At 39.3% G+C, this 17,100-nt stretch overlaps 1 protein-coding gene across 5 annotated transcripts in view; it reads right to left on the reverse strand.

Moving 5' to 3' along the window:
- Positions 1-17,100, reverse strand: part of LOC5567482 (transmembrane and TPR repeat-containing protein CG4050) — a 920,140-nt gene that overhangs the window by 623,410 nt on the left and 279,630 nt on the right. For all 5 annotated transcript variants that reach the window (XM_021852555.1, XM_021852557.1, XM_021852556.1 and 2 more), the window contains exon 5: positions 4,279-4,360. In XM_021852555.1, coding sequence (XP_021708247.1) covers positions 4,279-4,360 — 82 coding nt within the window. The remainder of the gene's footprint in view (positions 1-4,278; positions 4,361-17,100) is intronic.

Here is a 17,100-nt window from a genome sequence, read left to right on the forward strand (position 1 = left end):
TGATTTTGTGATTTTGTGATTTTGTGATTTTGTGATTTTGTGATTTTGTGATTTTCTGATTTGTGATTTTGTGATTTCTGTGATTTTGTGATTTTTGGTTTTGTGATTTTCTGATTTTCTGATTTTCTGATTTTCTGATTTTCTGATTTTCTGATTTTCTGATTTTCTGATTTCTGATTTTCTGATTTTCTGATTTTCTGATTTTCTGATTTTCTGATTTTCTGATTTTCTGATTTTCTGATTTTCTGATTTTCTGATTTTTCTGATTTTCTGATTTTCTGATTTTCTGATTTTCTGATTTTCTGATTTTCTGATTTTCTGATTTTCTGATTTTCTGATTTTCCTGATTTTCTGATTTTCTGATTTTCTGATTTTCTGATTTTCTGATTTTCTGATTTTCTGATTTTCTGATTTTCTGATTTTCTGATTTTCTGATTTTCTGATTTTCTGATTTTCTGATTTTCTGATTTTCTGATTTTCTGATTTTCTGATTTTCTGATTTTCTGATTTTCTGATTTTCTGATTTTTCTGATTTTCTGATTTTCTGATTTTTCTGATTTTCTGATTTTCTGATTTTCTGATTTTCTGATTTTCTGATTTTCTGATTTTGTGATTTTGTGATTTTGTGATTTTGTGATTTTGTGATTTTGTGATTTTGTGATTTTGTGATTTTGTGATTTTGTGATTTTGTGATTTTGTGATTTTGTGATTTTGTGATTTTGTGATTTTGTGATTTTGTGATTTTGTGATTTTCTGATTTTCTGATTTTCTGATTTTGTGATTTTGTGATTTTGTGATTTTGTGATTTTGTGATTTTCTGATTTTCTGATTTTCTGATTTTCTGATTTTCTGATTTTCTGATTTTCTGATTTTCTGATTTTCTGATTTTCTGATTTTCTGATTTTCTGATTTTCTGATTTTCTGATTTTCTGATTTTCTGATTTTCTGATTTTCTGATTTTCTGATTTTCTGATTTTCTGATTTTCTGATTTTCTGATTTTGTGATTTTGTGATTTTGTGATTTTGTGATTTTGTGATTTTGTGATTTTGTGATTTTGTGATTTTGTGATTTTCTGATTTTCTGATTTTCTGATTTTCTGATTTTTCTGATTTTCTGATTTTCTGATTTTCTGATTTTCTGATTTTCTGATTTTCTGATTTTCTGATTTTCTGATTTTCTGATTTTCTGATTTTCTGATTTTCTGATTTTCTGATTTTCTGATTTTCTGATTTTCTGATTTTCTGATTTTCTGATTTTCTGATTTTCTGATTTTCTGATTTTCTGATTTTCTGATTTTCTGATTTTCTGATTTTCTGATTTCTGATTTTCTGATTTTCTGATTTTCTGATTTTCTGATTTTCTGATTTTCTGATTTTCTGATTTTCTGATTTTCTGATTTTCTGATTTTCTGATTTTCTGATTTTCTGATTTTCTGATTTTCTGATTTTCTGATTTTCTGATTTTCTGATTTTCTGATTTTCTGATTTTCTGATTTTCTGATTTTCTGATTTTCTGATTTTCTGATTTCTGATTTCTGATTTTCTGATTTTCTGATTTTATTTTCTGATTTTCTGATTTTCTGATTTTCTGATTTTCTGATTTTCTGATTTTCTGATTTTCTGATTTTCTGATTTTCTGATTTTCTGATTTTCTGATTTTCTGATTTTCTGATTTTCTGATTTTCTGATTTCTGATTTTGTTGATTTTGTGATTTTGTGATTTTGTGATTTTGTGATTTTGTGATTTTGTGATTTGTGATTTTGTGATTTTGTGATTTTGTGATTTTCTGATTTTTCTGATTTTCTGATTTTCTGATTTTCTGATTTTGTGATTTTTGTGATTTTGTGATTTTGTGATTTTGTGATTTTCTGATTTTCTGATTTTCTGATTTTCTGATTTTCTGATTTTCTGATTTTCTGATTTCTGATTTTCTGATTTTCTGATTTTCCTGATTTTCTGATTTTCTGATTTTCTGATTTTCTGATTTTCTGATTTTCTGATTTTCTGATTTTCTGATTTTCTGATTTTCTGATTTTGTGATTTTGTGATTTTGTGATTTTGTGATTTTGTGATTTTGTGATTTTGTGATTTTGTGATTTGTGATTTTGTGATTTTCTGATTTTCTGATTTTCTGATTTTCTGATTTTCTGATTTTCTGATTTTCTGATTTTCTGATTTTCTGATTTTCTGATTTTCTGATTTTCTGATTTTCTGATTTTCTGATTTTCTGATTTTCTGATTTTCTGATTTTCTGATTTTCTGATTTTCTGATTTTCTGATTTTCTGATTTTCTGATTTTCTGATTTTCTGATTTTCTGATTTTCTGATTTTCTGATTTTCTGATTTTCTGATTTTCTGATTTTCTGATTTTCTGATTTTCTGATTTTCTGATTTTCTGATTTTCTGATTTTCTGATTTTCTGATTTTCTGATTTTCTGATTTTCTGATTTTCTGATTTTCTGATTTTCTGATTTTCTGATTTTCTGATTTTCTGATTTTCTGATTTTCTGATTTTCTGATTTTCTGATTTTCTGATTTTCTGATTTTCTGATTTTCTGATTTTCTGATTTTCTGATTTTCTGATTTTCTGATTTTCTGATTTTGTGATTTTGTGATTTTGTGATTTTGTGATTTTGTGATTTTGTGATTTTGTGATTTTGTGATTTTGTGATTTTGTGATTTTGTGATTTTGTGATTTTGTGATTTTGTGATTTTGTGATTTTCTGATTTTGTGATTTTGTGATTTTGTGATTTTGTGATTTCTGATTTTCTGATTTTTCTGATTTTCTGATTTTCTGATTTCTGATTTTCTGATTTTCTGATTTTCTGATTTTCTGATTTTCTGATTTTCTGATTTTCTGATTTTCTGATTTTCTGATTTTCTGATTTTCTGATTTTCTGATTTTCTGATTTTCTGATTTTCTGATTTTCTGATTTTCTGATTTTCTGATTTTCTGATTTTCTGATTTTCTGATTTTCTGATTTTCTGATTTTCTGATTTTCTGATTTTCTGATTTTCTGATTTTCTGATTTTCTGATTTTCTGATTTTCTGATTTTCTGATTTTCTGATTTTCTGATTTTCTGATTTTCTGATTTTCTGATTTTTGTGATTTTGTGATTTTGTGATTTTGTGATTTTGTGATTTTGTGATTTTGTGATTTTTGTGATTTTGTGATTTTCTGATTTTCTGATTTTCTGATTTTCTGATTTTCTGATTTTCTGATTTTCTGATTTTCTGATTTCTGATTTCCTGATTTTCTGATTTTTCTGATTTTCCTGATTTTCTGATTTCTGATTTTCTGATTTTCTGATTTTCTGATTTTCTGATTTTCTGATTTTCTGATTTTCTGATTTTCTGATTTTCTGATTTTCTGATTTTCTGATTTTCTGATTTTCTGATTTTCTGATTTCTGATTTTCTGATTTTCTGATTTTCTGATTTTTCTGATTTTCTGATTTTCTGATTTTTCTGATTTCCTGATTTTCTGATTTCTTTTCTGATTTTTCTGATTTTCTGATTTTCTGATTTTCTGATTTCTGATTTTCTGATTTTCTGATTTTCTGATTTTCTGATTTTCTGATTTCTGATTTTCTGATTTTCTGATTTTCTGATTTTTCTGATTTTCTGATTTTCTGATTTTCTGATTTTCTGATTTTCTGATTTTCTGATTTTCTGATTTTCTGATTTTTCTGATTTTCTGATTTTTCCTGATTTTCTGATTTTCTGATTTTCTGATTTCTGATTTTCTGATTTTCTGATTTTCTGATTTCTGATTTTCTGATTTTCTGATTTTCTGATTTTCTGATTTTCTGATTTTCTGATTTTCTGATTTTCTGATTTTTCTGATTTTCTGATTTTCTGATTTTCTGATTTCTGATTTTCTGATTTTCTGATTTTCTGATTTTCTGATTTTCTGATTTTCTGATTTTCTGATTTTTCTGATTTTCTGATTTTCTGATTTTCTGATTTTCTGATTTTCTGATTTTCTGATTTTCTGATTTTCTGATTTTCTGATTTTCTGATTTTCTGATTTTCTGATTTTCTGATTTTCTGATTTCTGATTTTCTGATTTTCTGATTTTCTGATTTTCTGATTTTCTGATTTTCTGATTTTCTGATCTTCTGATATTCAGATTTTGTTCTGACCTTTCCGCTCTCATGTTTTCATGGAAGTCTTATCGAAAATCACAATTGAACCGAGATGAAATTAACTTGATGAAGATATGCTTCTTGCCTTCTACCTCATCCATCCCTCCATACAAGGATAATGAACTTACCGCCTCGGTGTGGATTGGATGCACGGCAAACAGCATTGCCGCTGCAAAGCTGGACACTTCCGACAGAAGCATGGCACACATTCTGCAAAGATAGAAAAAGAATGAGAACAAAGTGTGAGTGCTCTGCAGTATCTCCCAGTAACGAAGAGTAGAATTGACGCTACAGCTGTTAATATACAGTATTGGACAAAACATTTGCAACTTTTTCGATTTTCCATACAAAATGACCAACTTTGGTAAGCTACAACTCAGTTATTTTTGGACCGATTCGAGTGAAATTTTCACAGAACATCAGATATAACTTGAATTTTAACATATATTTTTGAATATTTTTTTCAACCACGAGTTTATAAGTAATAACGGTTTGACTAAAGTGTAATTTTCGACGAAAAATTCAAAACTTTTTATCTCAAAATTTGATAGTCCTACACAAAAACTGTCTTCAGCAAACTTATTCATCTCGTCAAAATCTACATTTTTGCTGAAGATACGATGAAGCTATTCCTTCAATATGTTTAGTTATGTCAATTATGAAAAATCGTCAAAAAATTCACTTCAGTCAAACCGTTACTGCTTTTCAACTTGTGATTGGAAAAATCACTCAAAAATATATGTTAAAATTCAAGTTATGTCAGATATTCTGTGAAAATTTCATTCAAATCGGTCCATAAATAACTGAGATATAGTTTATCAAAGTTGGTCATTTTGTATGGAAAATCGAAAAAGTTGCAAATGTTTTGTCCAATACTGTAAATCGTAAATGTTTCTGCAACCCTCATATCCCCCCGGGTTTCCACCCAACTTTATCCTTCTGTCTGAGGGTCGGATTCATGGATAGTTCCCAATGACCACGATGGGTGGTTGACGCCAACAAACGGACACGACCATCGTCGTCGTCGTCGATGTCTGTCTGGTTTGACTTTCCTTCCGGAACCAAGTTCGGATCAGGGGGAAAACCGATGGCGTTCAGAAGGGGATTTGAGAATTAAAATCTTTCCCTGGTTGCACTACTGCTGGGAGCAGCAATGGAAGTCAGAGTCCACATTGTACAATAAAAGAATCATCGGTATTAAATACTCTTATTTTTCGCTCTCTCCAATGGCCATCATTGGAAGACAAGAGGCGGAGGTGGTTAGTACTATAATTTCTGAATTCCATTTCGAAAGCTTCGGTGCCATAACATCAATTTAATTAGTGAGCGTTTGCTGGGGATCCGGACTGAGGAGGTGGGAATTAGGGAAAGATTTTCTCTGGAGTGTGCAGAGGAAATATAATAGTAACTTGGAATAATGGCTGGCCTCGTTCAGGCAATGTGCAGTGCATTGAAAAAAATGGGTGGAATACGTGCAGGAGAATTTAATGGCCTATTTGTTTAGATGTTCACAATGATATGGGGTGTATGTAAAGTAATTAAAAGTTTTCTGTGGCGTCAGACTTTTAAGCAATTCAAATTCACTGCTCTAATAGTCAGGAAAGGGGTATGCTGATAGAGATATTCAAATTAAAAATTGTATATAACTGTTAAGTATTGGAGTTGCACTTAATCAGAATATTCTAGTTTATGAATTTCTCAAAAACCGTTTTGTATAACGTTCATAAAAGCTACTTTAACTTCGTCAGGATCCTGCAAGGATTCTCCTTATAATCCTGTGAGGATTCCCCTCAGTATCCTGTGTAGATTCTCACCAGAGTCCTGTAAGTATTCTCGTCAGAGTGCTGTGATGAGTCCTGTAGGGATTCTCCTAAGAATCCTGTGAGGACTCTCCTAATAATCCTGTGAGGATTCTCTTCAGAATATTGTAAGGATTATCTTCAGTATCCATTGAGGATTCTCTTCAGAACCGTGTGAGAATTATTCTCAGAATCCTGTGAGGATTCTCGTCAGAGTCCTGTGAAGATTCTCGTCAGATTCGTGTGAGGCTTCTCCTGAGAATCCTGTGAAGATTCTCGTGAGAATCCTGTGAGTATTATCATCAGAATCCCGTCAGGGTCCTGTGAGGATTCTCGTCAGAATCCGTTGAGGATCCTATGTGGATCATCGTCAGAATCTTATGAGAATTATTGTCACAATTCTGTGAGTTTTCTCGTTAGAATCAGGTGAGAATTTTCGTCAGAATCCTGTCAGAGTCCTGTGAGAATTTTTGTCAAAGTCCTATGAAAATTATCGTCAGCATCCTGTTAGGAATCCCGCCAGAACACTGTGAGGATTCACATCAGAATCCTGTGAGAATTCTTGTCGAATTTCTGTGAAGATTCTCGTCAGAATCCTTTGAGTGCTCTCTTGAGAATCTTATGAGGTTTCTCTTCAGGATCCTATGAGAAGATTCTACAAAATCAAAAGAGGATTCTCATCAGAACCCTGTGAGAATTCTTCTCATTATCCCGTGAGGATTCTCTACAGTATGCCTCTACTTTGTGAATATATTTGGAAATATAATCAGACATCCCAGCACATGAAACTGATTATTGAAACATGATAGCTGTCGGACATCATTTAATATCCCTTCATAAGACTGCAAAAGTATCCTTAGAATTTCCGAAAGAAAACTCCATGTTGCAAACGCTGAATGGAGAAAGTATGTAGCCATTGAGTTCAGAAACTTCCCGACAAACACAGCAACTGAATTTCTCTCTCTTTCTTCAGATGCAACCCGGTTCGCCTTCGTACACAGTCTCCTTATTTTCCCAACGTCATCCGACCGATTGCAGATTGGAAGCAAAACAAGCTGTTAAGGGAACAACTTCCAATCCCCCTCGGGTTCCGAAACCCCTCAGCGGCAAACCTCACTCGGGAACTTTTCCACATCACCCCCGGCGGATGGAAATTGCAATCTGTGGAAACTGCTTTCAAGTTTATACGCTTTACGGTCGCTTCCAGTTTCACTGGGTTATTTTATGCCGTGGCAACTCTGTTTCCTTTCGGTGTTCTCTGGTGAGGTACCGTGAAACGGGGTAATTTTGATTCGGTTTTGGCATCTAAGTTATCGATTGAAGTTGAAAGATTAAAGCACCTATTTTTTTATATGATTAAAATTTTTGGTTTCGGGATTTCTTTGATGAAAGGTATATAAGCGAATGTAAAATTACAATTAAACTTCTATTTGACATTATTACGGTTGGGTTGGAGAATGTTAATAGAGAACTTGATTTAAATTGCATGCAGGAGTATTTTAAGTAGAAACAACCAGGACAAACATCATTATAAGTCTATAAAATTTTTATAAAATAATATTCCTAAATAGAAATGAATTGATTCTTGTGTTTCGAGATTTAAGGCCGAATGCAAATTGCATTCGTTTTGCTAAACTGGATAACAGAAATTATGGACTGGGTCTCGCATTATCAAAGATACCTCGTTTAACGGTACGAAGAAAATGAAGGTAGCGAGCAGAACGCAATCTTTTACGCTCGAATGTGTCCCCGTTCGCTTGTCTCCTGTTAGTGTTATCTAATTTTATTTCAGGATTCCTTTTTTTTGTCCCTTCTACCTCGGGTGCGGGTTGAAAAGCTCTGCCAGTCAGAAGGTCTGTCTGTCCGTATTCTTCGCCTGCAGCAAACTTGCGAACGTCCCCATAAACACAACATTTTCATATTGCTCCGGCGGTGTTTTTTCTCCGGCAAATTTAATGGCAGGGCTCAAATTGTACTTTACGAGTACCAATTACCGAGCGAAATGCTTAAACCTGGGCCAAAACTATGCGATGGAAATTGAATCACCCCGGTCACGGAGTGCACGACCGAATGCATCACTAGACCTGGGCGCCGAAGTGTTTTTAATTGGATGATGATTTTTAAATTCAGTAAACCATTTCAAGACGGATGTGTTAATTCACCATGCTGGACATGTTCTACGAAAGCGTGATTGGCATAAAAAGTTGCCTTGAAAGGATTAAACCATCACAAACATGCCCCTACTAACCCTTCCATGCATGTTCTCGCTCACACATCCATGTCGTCTGCGAAGCAGACAAACTGACCGGACCTCGTGAAAATCGTACCTTGATCTATGAAATCGTAGCCCGACTCTCCAGCGGCTGTCAATCCCTTCGTTGTCAGTAAATTGGAGATTGGTAGATGTTCCATCTCACAGATCAGCCGATATAGACAAGCGGCCAACCGCTTCAGGCACACCTTGATGAGTTCCACTTCGATACCATCCTTGCCAGCAGCTTTGGTGTTCTTTGATATTTGGATGGCATCCTTAACTTCTCCCATCGTGGGAGTTGGTTGGTTTCCGCTTCATACCCTCGCTGTTCTGACCCGCTTTGTCTGTGATCTCTGCGCCATTTAGGTGTTCATCGTAGTGCTACTTCCACCTTTCCATCAACTCGCGTCCCTCCGTCAAGATGCTCTCATCATTCTGCTTCTTTGGGATTTACGTGCCCACTGGGACAGAGCAAGCTTCTCAGCTAAGAGTTCTTATGAGCACTTCCACAGTTATTAACTGAGAGCTTTCTTTGCCATAGTTGCCATTTCCGCACCCGTATATGGTGTGGCAGGTACGATGATGCTATATGCCCAGAGAAGTCAAGGAAATTTCCAATAAGAAAATATCCTGGACCGACCGGGAATCGAACCCAGACACCTTCAGCATGGCTTTGTTCAGTAGCCATGGACTTTAATCACTAGGCTAAGGAAGGCTCTATCTGAGATTCTCTTGGAGGAATCAATTGACAAATTTCTCTTTTAATCTTTGCGTTTCTTGAAGATTACTGGAGCTTATTTCTGCACAAATATGACGTTTGCCGATGAAGGCGGCTCGCAGCTCTACACATCATTCAACCAAGAACTCCAGCTCGTGTTATATTCCATGAAGTGTGCGGTTGTGTTCCCTTTCAAACGGATCCACTTTGTGGAAGCACTCTATTATTGACCCGGGCACCACACGGCACAAGTAATAGTTTTGAGCGGTTGCACAAAGGCACACAGCGACACCCACTTTTCACCTCCCCCAATTCCCTCCCTCCATCAACGATCGCGGTTTCCAAATGCTATTCAATGCAACCGTTCGCCGGAAAAACAATCGCAATTGGTTTTATTTGCTCCCGGGGCACTTTTCTGGGATTGAAATTCTGACCCGGTTCTGCACCCGGTGCCGCTCCATTTCGCGCCGAATCTGCTTGAGTTTGGACCTTGGACCCCAGCGCAGGGGGAGGGAATGAAGTTTTGTGGCTCCTGGGCTTCGGATGCACAGAGGTCCAGATTGTCAAAAAGCTAGGTAAATATAAATTTCTTAACATACCTAGTGTTACATTGAAAATTTTAGTCAAATATTCAATTAAAATGTCAGATAATTAGTAAACATCTTATTCTTCTTCTTGGCACTGGGACATAGCCTGCTTCTCAGCTTAGTGTTCAATTAACACTTCCACAGTTATTGACTGAGAGCTTTCTTTGCCAAAGTTGCCATTTTTTGCGTTCGTATGTCGTTCTGTTTTTGCAAGAGAATTGGCAGAATTGGCAGCAGTCAGTGCGCGCACAAATGTAATATCGGTGTTCGGGTGGTGCTTTTTGGTGGTTAATTGTGGGTAAAAGGTGCAGTCAGTCAGTCCCGGCTGGGTTTTGTTGCTAGGAGAGCTTCACTCTGTCTATAGAGTGTGTGTGTGTGTGTTTGCTCTATTTGATTAGGATGCTCCTGCCGGAGGGGATTTTCAAGTTAAACTGTTGCAGTGATTCAATATTGGCTGCTCGGTAGTGAATGGACCCAGTAGACGATTCATTCAGTAATGTTTGCTTATGGGCATTTGGACGTTTAAATTGTCCTGCATCGGAAGCTGAACTAAACTGCTAAAATATAGTAAATCCTATTCATATATGTGATTTCGTAGCTGTACGTCAGGGAACCACCATAAATTGCGTCACACTTCCAAAGAGAAAGGAAACCTCCCCATTTCGTAAAATGTCGTGACCAACTAAAAAAAAATGTAGGTCATATACAAACCAAGAGCGACAAAGTTACAAAATTCACACAGAAGCAATCTATTACACCATTTTTGTGTGACATTTTATGCGAAATATTACATATTTCTGAGAAAAAGAAAATCCGCTGACAGAGGCCCAAAATTAACATTCCTAAAATATGTGACTGCTACAGAGAACATAAGGGGCCTTCCTTAGCCGAGTGGTTAGAGTCCGCGGCTACAAAGCAAAGCCATGCTGAAGGTGTCAGGGTTCGAATTCCGGTCGGTCCAAGATCTTTTCGTAAAGGAAATTTCCTTGACTTCCCTGGGCATAGAGTATCATCGTAACTGCCACACGATATATGAATGCGAAAATAGCAACTGTGGGATACTCCCGGTTCGCACTTCCGCGAATCACCCGCGAATCGACGTTTAAGTATAACGCGCAAGAACACTTGTGATACAATCACTAGGGTAGTTTACTGAACCCTTTGTTCAACCTAAATGGACTGTATTTGACTAACGCGACGATCCTCCGATCGTTACCGATACCGTCGGTGGTCGAGATTTAACTGAACTCTCTTAGCTTTACTGACTTCGATTCATGCTGTGAGAGCACAACCCAAACCCTTTACCTGGTATCTCTCTTGTGTATAACTTAAATGTATACCTACACCGATGCGGTCACTCTTTAGACCAACTGATTGGTATCTACAGTGACGGGTAAAAATAATTCAAATCTAAACATACCGGCCACCTTGAGTTCACTCAATTCAACGTAACTATAACTACAAAATAAACTATTCAAACTAATAAACATATCCTATCCAGTCACTTCAACAATCTCGCCAGTCCTGCACTCATCTTAAATTGAAACTCCTTGTTGGTCCATGCTGGCTGGGGCTGACCGTCCTTCAAGCTGACTAAGGCGATGACTTCAACAAATTCCCATTCATTTTTTTTTTTTTTTTTTTTTCGGCGTCTCCACTAGATGTTGTAGCATGACTTCGTCATTGGAATTGATCCCGGTCTCTGTTGGAGAATGAGATGGCTTGATTCTGGAACAACTTCAACATTGGAGAAACATAACTTATCTGTGGCCCCCTGGCGATAACGGATTCTCCATTCGTGCCAAAGTGTGCCCCTATGGGGGCGTAGAATACTTAGCTGAACATGCTGCTGTATTGGATCTGATGTCGTCGTAGAGAGTTATCTGCCGAAAAGGAGAATCGATTGGGATCCGAAAAGAATTTGGGCTTTATGCACGTAACTTTTAAGTCGGCCCCTGGCGAATGCGGTAATTACCGCTTGCTACCAATTGTGCCCCTTTCGGGGCCATACTTAGCTGTAGTTGTTTGAGTTCGATCCATAGGAGAGTGCAGCTTGGACGAGCGTTGATGACTGTAGTCTTGGAGTTAGTTCTGGCGGAAGTGAAATCGATTGGTTTCCGAAGTGATACTAATTGAAAATGACATAACTTCTAGTGCGGCCCCTGGCAAAAACGACCTGGTGTGTCGTAACCGCCAATTGTGCCCCATATGGGGCCATACTTAGCTGAGTTGATCTTCGACGATCGCAGGGATGCACAATTTTATGTACCGTGGGTGGATCCGTATCTGCTAAAGAACAATAGCGCTTTGGATCCGAAATTCTACGTTTAATATAGTAAACATAACTTAGACGTTGGCCCCCTCGGCAGATGTGGCAAGAATGCCACGATATAGCCAACGGATGCCCCCAATGGGGGCGTAGAATGCTGTTGAATAATTTTAGAGATGAGCGAAGCATATCCAGGCATACACGTAGCTGAGTTTGACTGTCAATGGAGAGCAGATCAGTTCGTAGCCAGATATACAGGAAATACAATACGTAACTTGAAGAGAGCCCCCTGGCAATAGCGGCGGGAATACACCGCAAGGTGCCAAAAGTGCCCCAAATGGGGGCGATGATGCTTATTGGTGTCCAGGGTACTGCTCCTCAGCATTAGGTTCAACATCTTGCAAGGGAAGAATACATATCTTCGAAATCGCTCTGCGGAATGATCCATCCTTCGTGCGGACGGTTACCACTCTCACGTTGCCGTCAGGACCCGGGAAGAGCTCCGTTACTCGCCCCAGCTTCCACTTTAGTGGCGGAATATTGTCTTCCTTCAAAAGAACCATGGTTCCGATGGCGAAATTTGATCTCTGTCTTGTCCACTTGTTGCGAATTTGTAAACTCGACAAGTAGTCCGTTGACCAACATTTCCAGATTTGTTGGCTGTAGTTTTGAACTCGTTGCCATCTGCTAAGTCTACCCTCTGGTAACTCACTGAGATTTGGTTCAGGTATTGCGGTGAGTGGGCGTTGGATTAGAAAGTGTCCAGGAGTTAAAACTTCCAAATCCCTGGGGTCGTTGCTCAGCGGAGTAAGAGGCCTTGAATTCAGGCACGCTTCGATCTGCGTGACAACGGTGTGCATTTCGTCAATCTTCAACATCTTGCTACCAATCACTCTCTTCATGTGCCCCTTTAACGACTTCACAGCCGCCTCCCATAGGCCGCCAAAGTTTGGTGACCTTGCTGGGATAAATTTGAACTCAATCAAATCTCGTGCTGCCTCCGTTGACACTCGCTCCTGAAACTGCTGTTGTTGGAACATTCGATGTAACTCGTACAATTCTCTACGAGCTCCTACGAAGTTGGAAGCATTGTCGCAGAGTATTAACTCCGGTCTTCCACGCCTTGCAACGAATCTCCTGAGAGCAGCAAGAAAAGCCTCGCTAGTTAGATCCATCACGATCTCTACGTGCGCCGCTTTGCAAACTAAGCATACAAAAATGCTGAGATAGCATTTCAGTGGTGCAGCTCTCCGGGTTGCAGGTTGCAGCTCGAAGGGGCCACAATAATCAACACCAACACGCTGGAAGGCAGGTGCTGGCGCCACTCGCTCCAGAGGTAGATCACCCATCAGCTGTTCATGGGTGCTCGGCTTTGCTCTAAAGCATTTCACACACTCGTGCATTACCTTTTTTGCAAGACTTCTAACGCTTAACGGCCAAAATCTTTCTCGAACGCAAGCTATCATAAGCTGTGGTCCTCCGTGCAGCAGTCGATGATGATAATCAATCAAAATAAGTTTCGTAAGCGGATGATGTCTGTCCAGAATCATTGGATGTCTACGGCCTAGAGAAACTGGAGCGTTTCCAAGCCGGCCACCGACACAAATTACTCCATCTATCATCACGGGATGTAGATTGCGCAGCTTCGAAGATGATCTCACCTCTTTCTTGGCAGCAATGTCTGCTAATTCCAATGCGAAGCATTCTGATTGAGCTAGTCGTACCAAAGCTAGCAGTGCGGAGTCATGCTCCTCAGCTGTTAACATTCCTTTCTTTCTTTGCTGGTGGTCCCTTTGTCGACAATTGAAGGTAAAACGACGTATCCAGCTGGTCAGGCGCACTAAGTTTATTAGGGATGAACGAAGCGTGAACACTTCACTTGGTGGCATAACCTGTAGTGCTGCTGACACAAGGGGTCTTTCCTCCAATGTTACCGCATCGAACTGCTGTTCTGGAACTTGCATATTCTTCGGCCAATATCCAACATCTTTCTTGAGCCATTGAGGCCCGTTCCACCAAAGCGAATTATTTGCTATTTCAGCCGGCGTGGCTCCTCTCGATATAATATCAGCCGGGTTTTCAATTCCTGGTACGTGATTCCATACACCTCCTTCGGTAACATGTTGTATTTCTGACACGCGATTACCTACGAAGACTTGCCACCTTGAGGGATGGGATGATATCCAACATTTCACAATAGTGGAATCTGTCCAAAAGAATGCGGTCGATGCTATTTTCAGACTACTCGAAACGGTCTCGTAAAGATGGGCTAGTAGCAACGCAGCAGATAACTCCAGACGAGGTATACACTGCTTCTTTTTCCTTCTGCTAAGGTCTTCCAAAGGTGCAACCTTTGACTTAGCCATCACCAAATTGACGGCTATTTCCCCGTTCATGCTCACGCACCGAAGGTAGATTGTAGCTCCGTAGGCCTTCTCGCTTGCATCACTAAACCCATGGATTTCACATGATATTACGTCTCTTCCGAAAGCGATCCATCGTGGTACAGATATTGAAACTAGTTCGCTAAGATTACTTCTGAACTCCAACCAACGCGATTGCAGATCTTCGTTTAACAGCTCATCCCATGAATACCTCGCTTTCCAGAGTTCTTGCAGAAATAATTTTCCGAGAACTATTACTGGACCTACAAGACCGTATGGGTCAAATAGTTTTGCGACTTCTGAAAGAACTACACGATGAGTGACCACCGCTTCAGGCTTCCAGTCCGGAACCTTGATTCTCAACGTATCTGTAGTCGGTTCCCAGGTGAGACCTAATGTCTTCACTGTAGCCTTCTCGTCCAGATCGAGAACCGCGCGATCATCTCGTAGATGGGAAGGTATTTCCTGTAAAACTTCCGGATGGTTGCTGTTCCACTTCCGCAAATTGAACCCTGAACCTTTCAGAAGATCGAGAACGTCCTTGCACAACAACTTTCCTTCTTCAATCGTGTGGGTTCCTGCTAACATGTCATCCACATAAAAACTCTTTTTAACCACCGCTGCAGCTTCTGGATAACGTTCTACTCCGTCCTCGGCACATTTGTTCAAACAGCGAGTTGCAAGGTATGGAGCAGATGAGGTGCCGTAAGTGACAGTTTTAAGCCTGTATGTCCGTAGAGGCTCTTCAACAGTATCTCTCCAGAATATCTTGTGCAGTTGTTGATCTGACACGTGTTGCCAAACCATGCGATACATTTTCTCTGCATCGCCTACAACAGCATACTTGAAGAGACGGAACCGCAATAGGATACTTCGCAGGTCGTCTTGAACGACAGGTCCAACCATCAAGACGTCGTTCAATGACACACCGGAATCCGTAGGACAAGATGCGTCGAAAACTACTCTGAGTTTCGTTGTCGTGCTATCTGGCTTCATGACAGCATGATGCGGAATGTAGTAATCCGGACCTTCATCTTCGTCTGTGAGTACTTCTTCCATATGGCCCATATGAAGGTACTCGTGCATGAATGCCGTATACATGGCTTTCATTTCATGATTATCGTTCAACCGTTTCTCCATGGACAAATATCGTTTTTTCGCAATAGTTTTCGAGTTTCCTAGCTTTTCCAGCATATGTTTCCTCTTTGGTAGCTGAACTCGAAATTTTCCATCGGGATCTCTCGTAGTCGTCTTTTCAAAGATAGCTTCGCATGCGGATTCCTCGATAGACAGACAGCTCTTTGTTTGACAGGATTCCAACTCCCAAAACTTTGTCAGTTGCTCAAAAACTTCTTCCGTTGTCACCGACGATGAGGCTACTACGCTGTAGCTAACGACCGCTGTTTCAGGTACCTCGCCAGCGACAATCCATCCTAACTCCGTGTTGTGTAGAATTGGACCCATTTTTGAGAGCTTCAGTTGTTCATTCAGCAACAATTCGTAGAAGATAGTTACTCCAAGAATCACATCGATTGATCCCGGCTCATTAAAAGCAGGATCCGCAAGACTAATTCCCGATGGCAAATTCCACGAAGATGTATCGATGAACTGCTGCGGCAGGCTTGATGTTATCTTCGAAAGTACAAAGAACTTGACCTCACAAGACATGTACGAAGAATTGCAGGACAGCACCGTTGCTAGGATAGCCTGTTTAGCAACGGAAAGAGAACCACCAACTCCATTCACTGGTAAATTCTCCCGAAGCCGCCGGAAGTTGAGTTTTTGAGAAAGGTTTTCCGTTATTAGGCAGATCTGAGACCCACTATCCAACAAGGCTCGCGCATGGACAGTATTTCCATGTCGATCACCAAGTTTTACAATAGCAGTTGACAATAATGCGGTGTTTGATGGGTAGTGTGTTTTGGATGGTGTAGCAGTGTGGTGTACAGTAGAGGAATTGGTGGGAGGTGGCGAGAATGCATTTTGCGAAGATGTACTTGGAGTTGGTGTTATCTGTGGGTGTTGAGAATGATTCCGGTTCTGGGTTGAATTAGATTGCTGAGATTGAGCGTTCGCGGCTTGAGGTCCTTTATTGTGTTTCTGGGAGGAGGGCTGATTCGCATGTAGCCCTTGACCTGTGTAGCTGGTATGCGGATGCAGCAACTGATGGTGACGTTGACCACATTTTCCACAAGTAGGTTTCGAACAATCCGCAACGAAATGACCGGAACGTAAACAGTTTAAGCACAATCCAAGTTTCCGTGCAAGCGATTTCCTATCGATGACCTTCATTCTCCCAAAACTCGTACACTGCTCTACGGTGTGTGGTCCATTATTGCACACTAGACAGCTCTTGCTCGATACTGCAGCATGAACCACAGGGTTCTTGTAAGATTTCTTGAAATCATTATTCTTCCGAGACGCCGTTGACTGCAAGATGGCACAGTGGTTCTCCAGGAAATCAACCATGGCCTGGTATGACGGAATGTTCTTTGAACTGTGATGCGTTTCCCATAGACGAAGTGTATCATCGTCTAGCTTCTGGGCAAGCATGAAAGCCAACAGCGTGCTCCACTTATCAGTGTCTTCACCAAGTTTCTCCAACTGTTGTAGGTTGATCTTAAATGTCATCAGGACATGATTCAACGCTTGGAAACTCTCAAACTTCATGGGAGTAACAGCGAATAATGCCTTTAAATGTTCCTGGGCGATGAGCTTGTGATTCTCGAACTTCGACTCTAGGATGCCCCACGCAAGAGAATAGTTTGCTGAAGTAACCTGAATCTGGTTGATCTGGTACAAAGCATCATCTTTCAGGGACGTGCGTAGATAGTTGAACTTGTCTATAGTGCTGAGTTGAGAGTTGTCGTGTATAAGCGATTTGAAATTGTCTCGAAAGTTCATCCATTCCGATAACTTTCCCGAGAACATGGGAAGCT

This window comes from Aedes aegypti, chromosome 3, assembly GCF_002204515.2.
Source record: "Aedes aegypti strain LVP_AGWG chromosome 3, AaegL5.0 Primary Assembly, whole genome shotgun sequence".
Classification (NCBI taxonomy): Eukaryota; Metazoa; Arthropoda; class Insecta; order Diptera; family Culicidae; genus Aedes; species Aedes aegypti.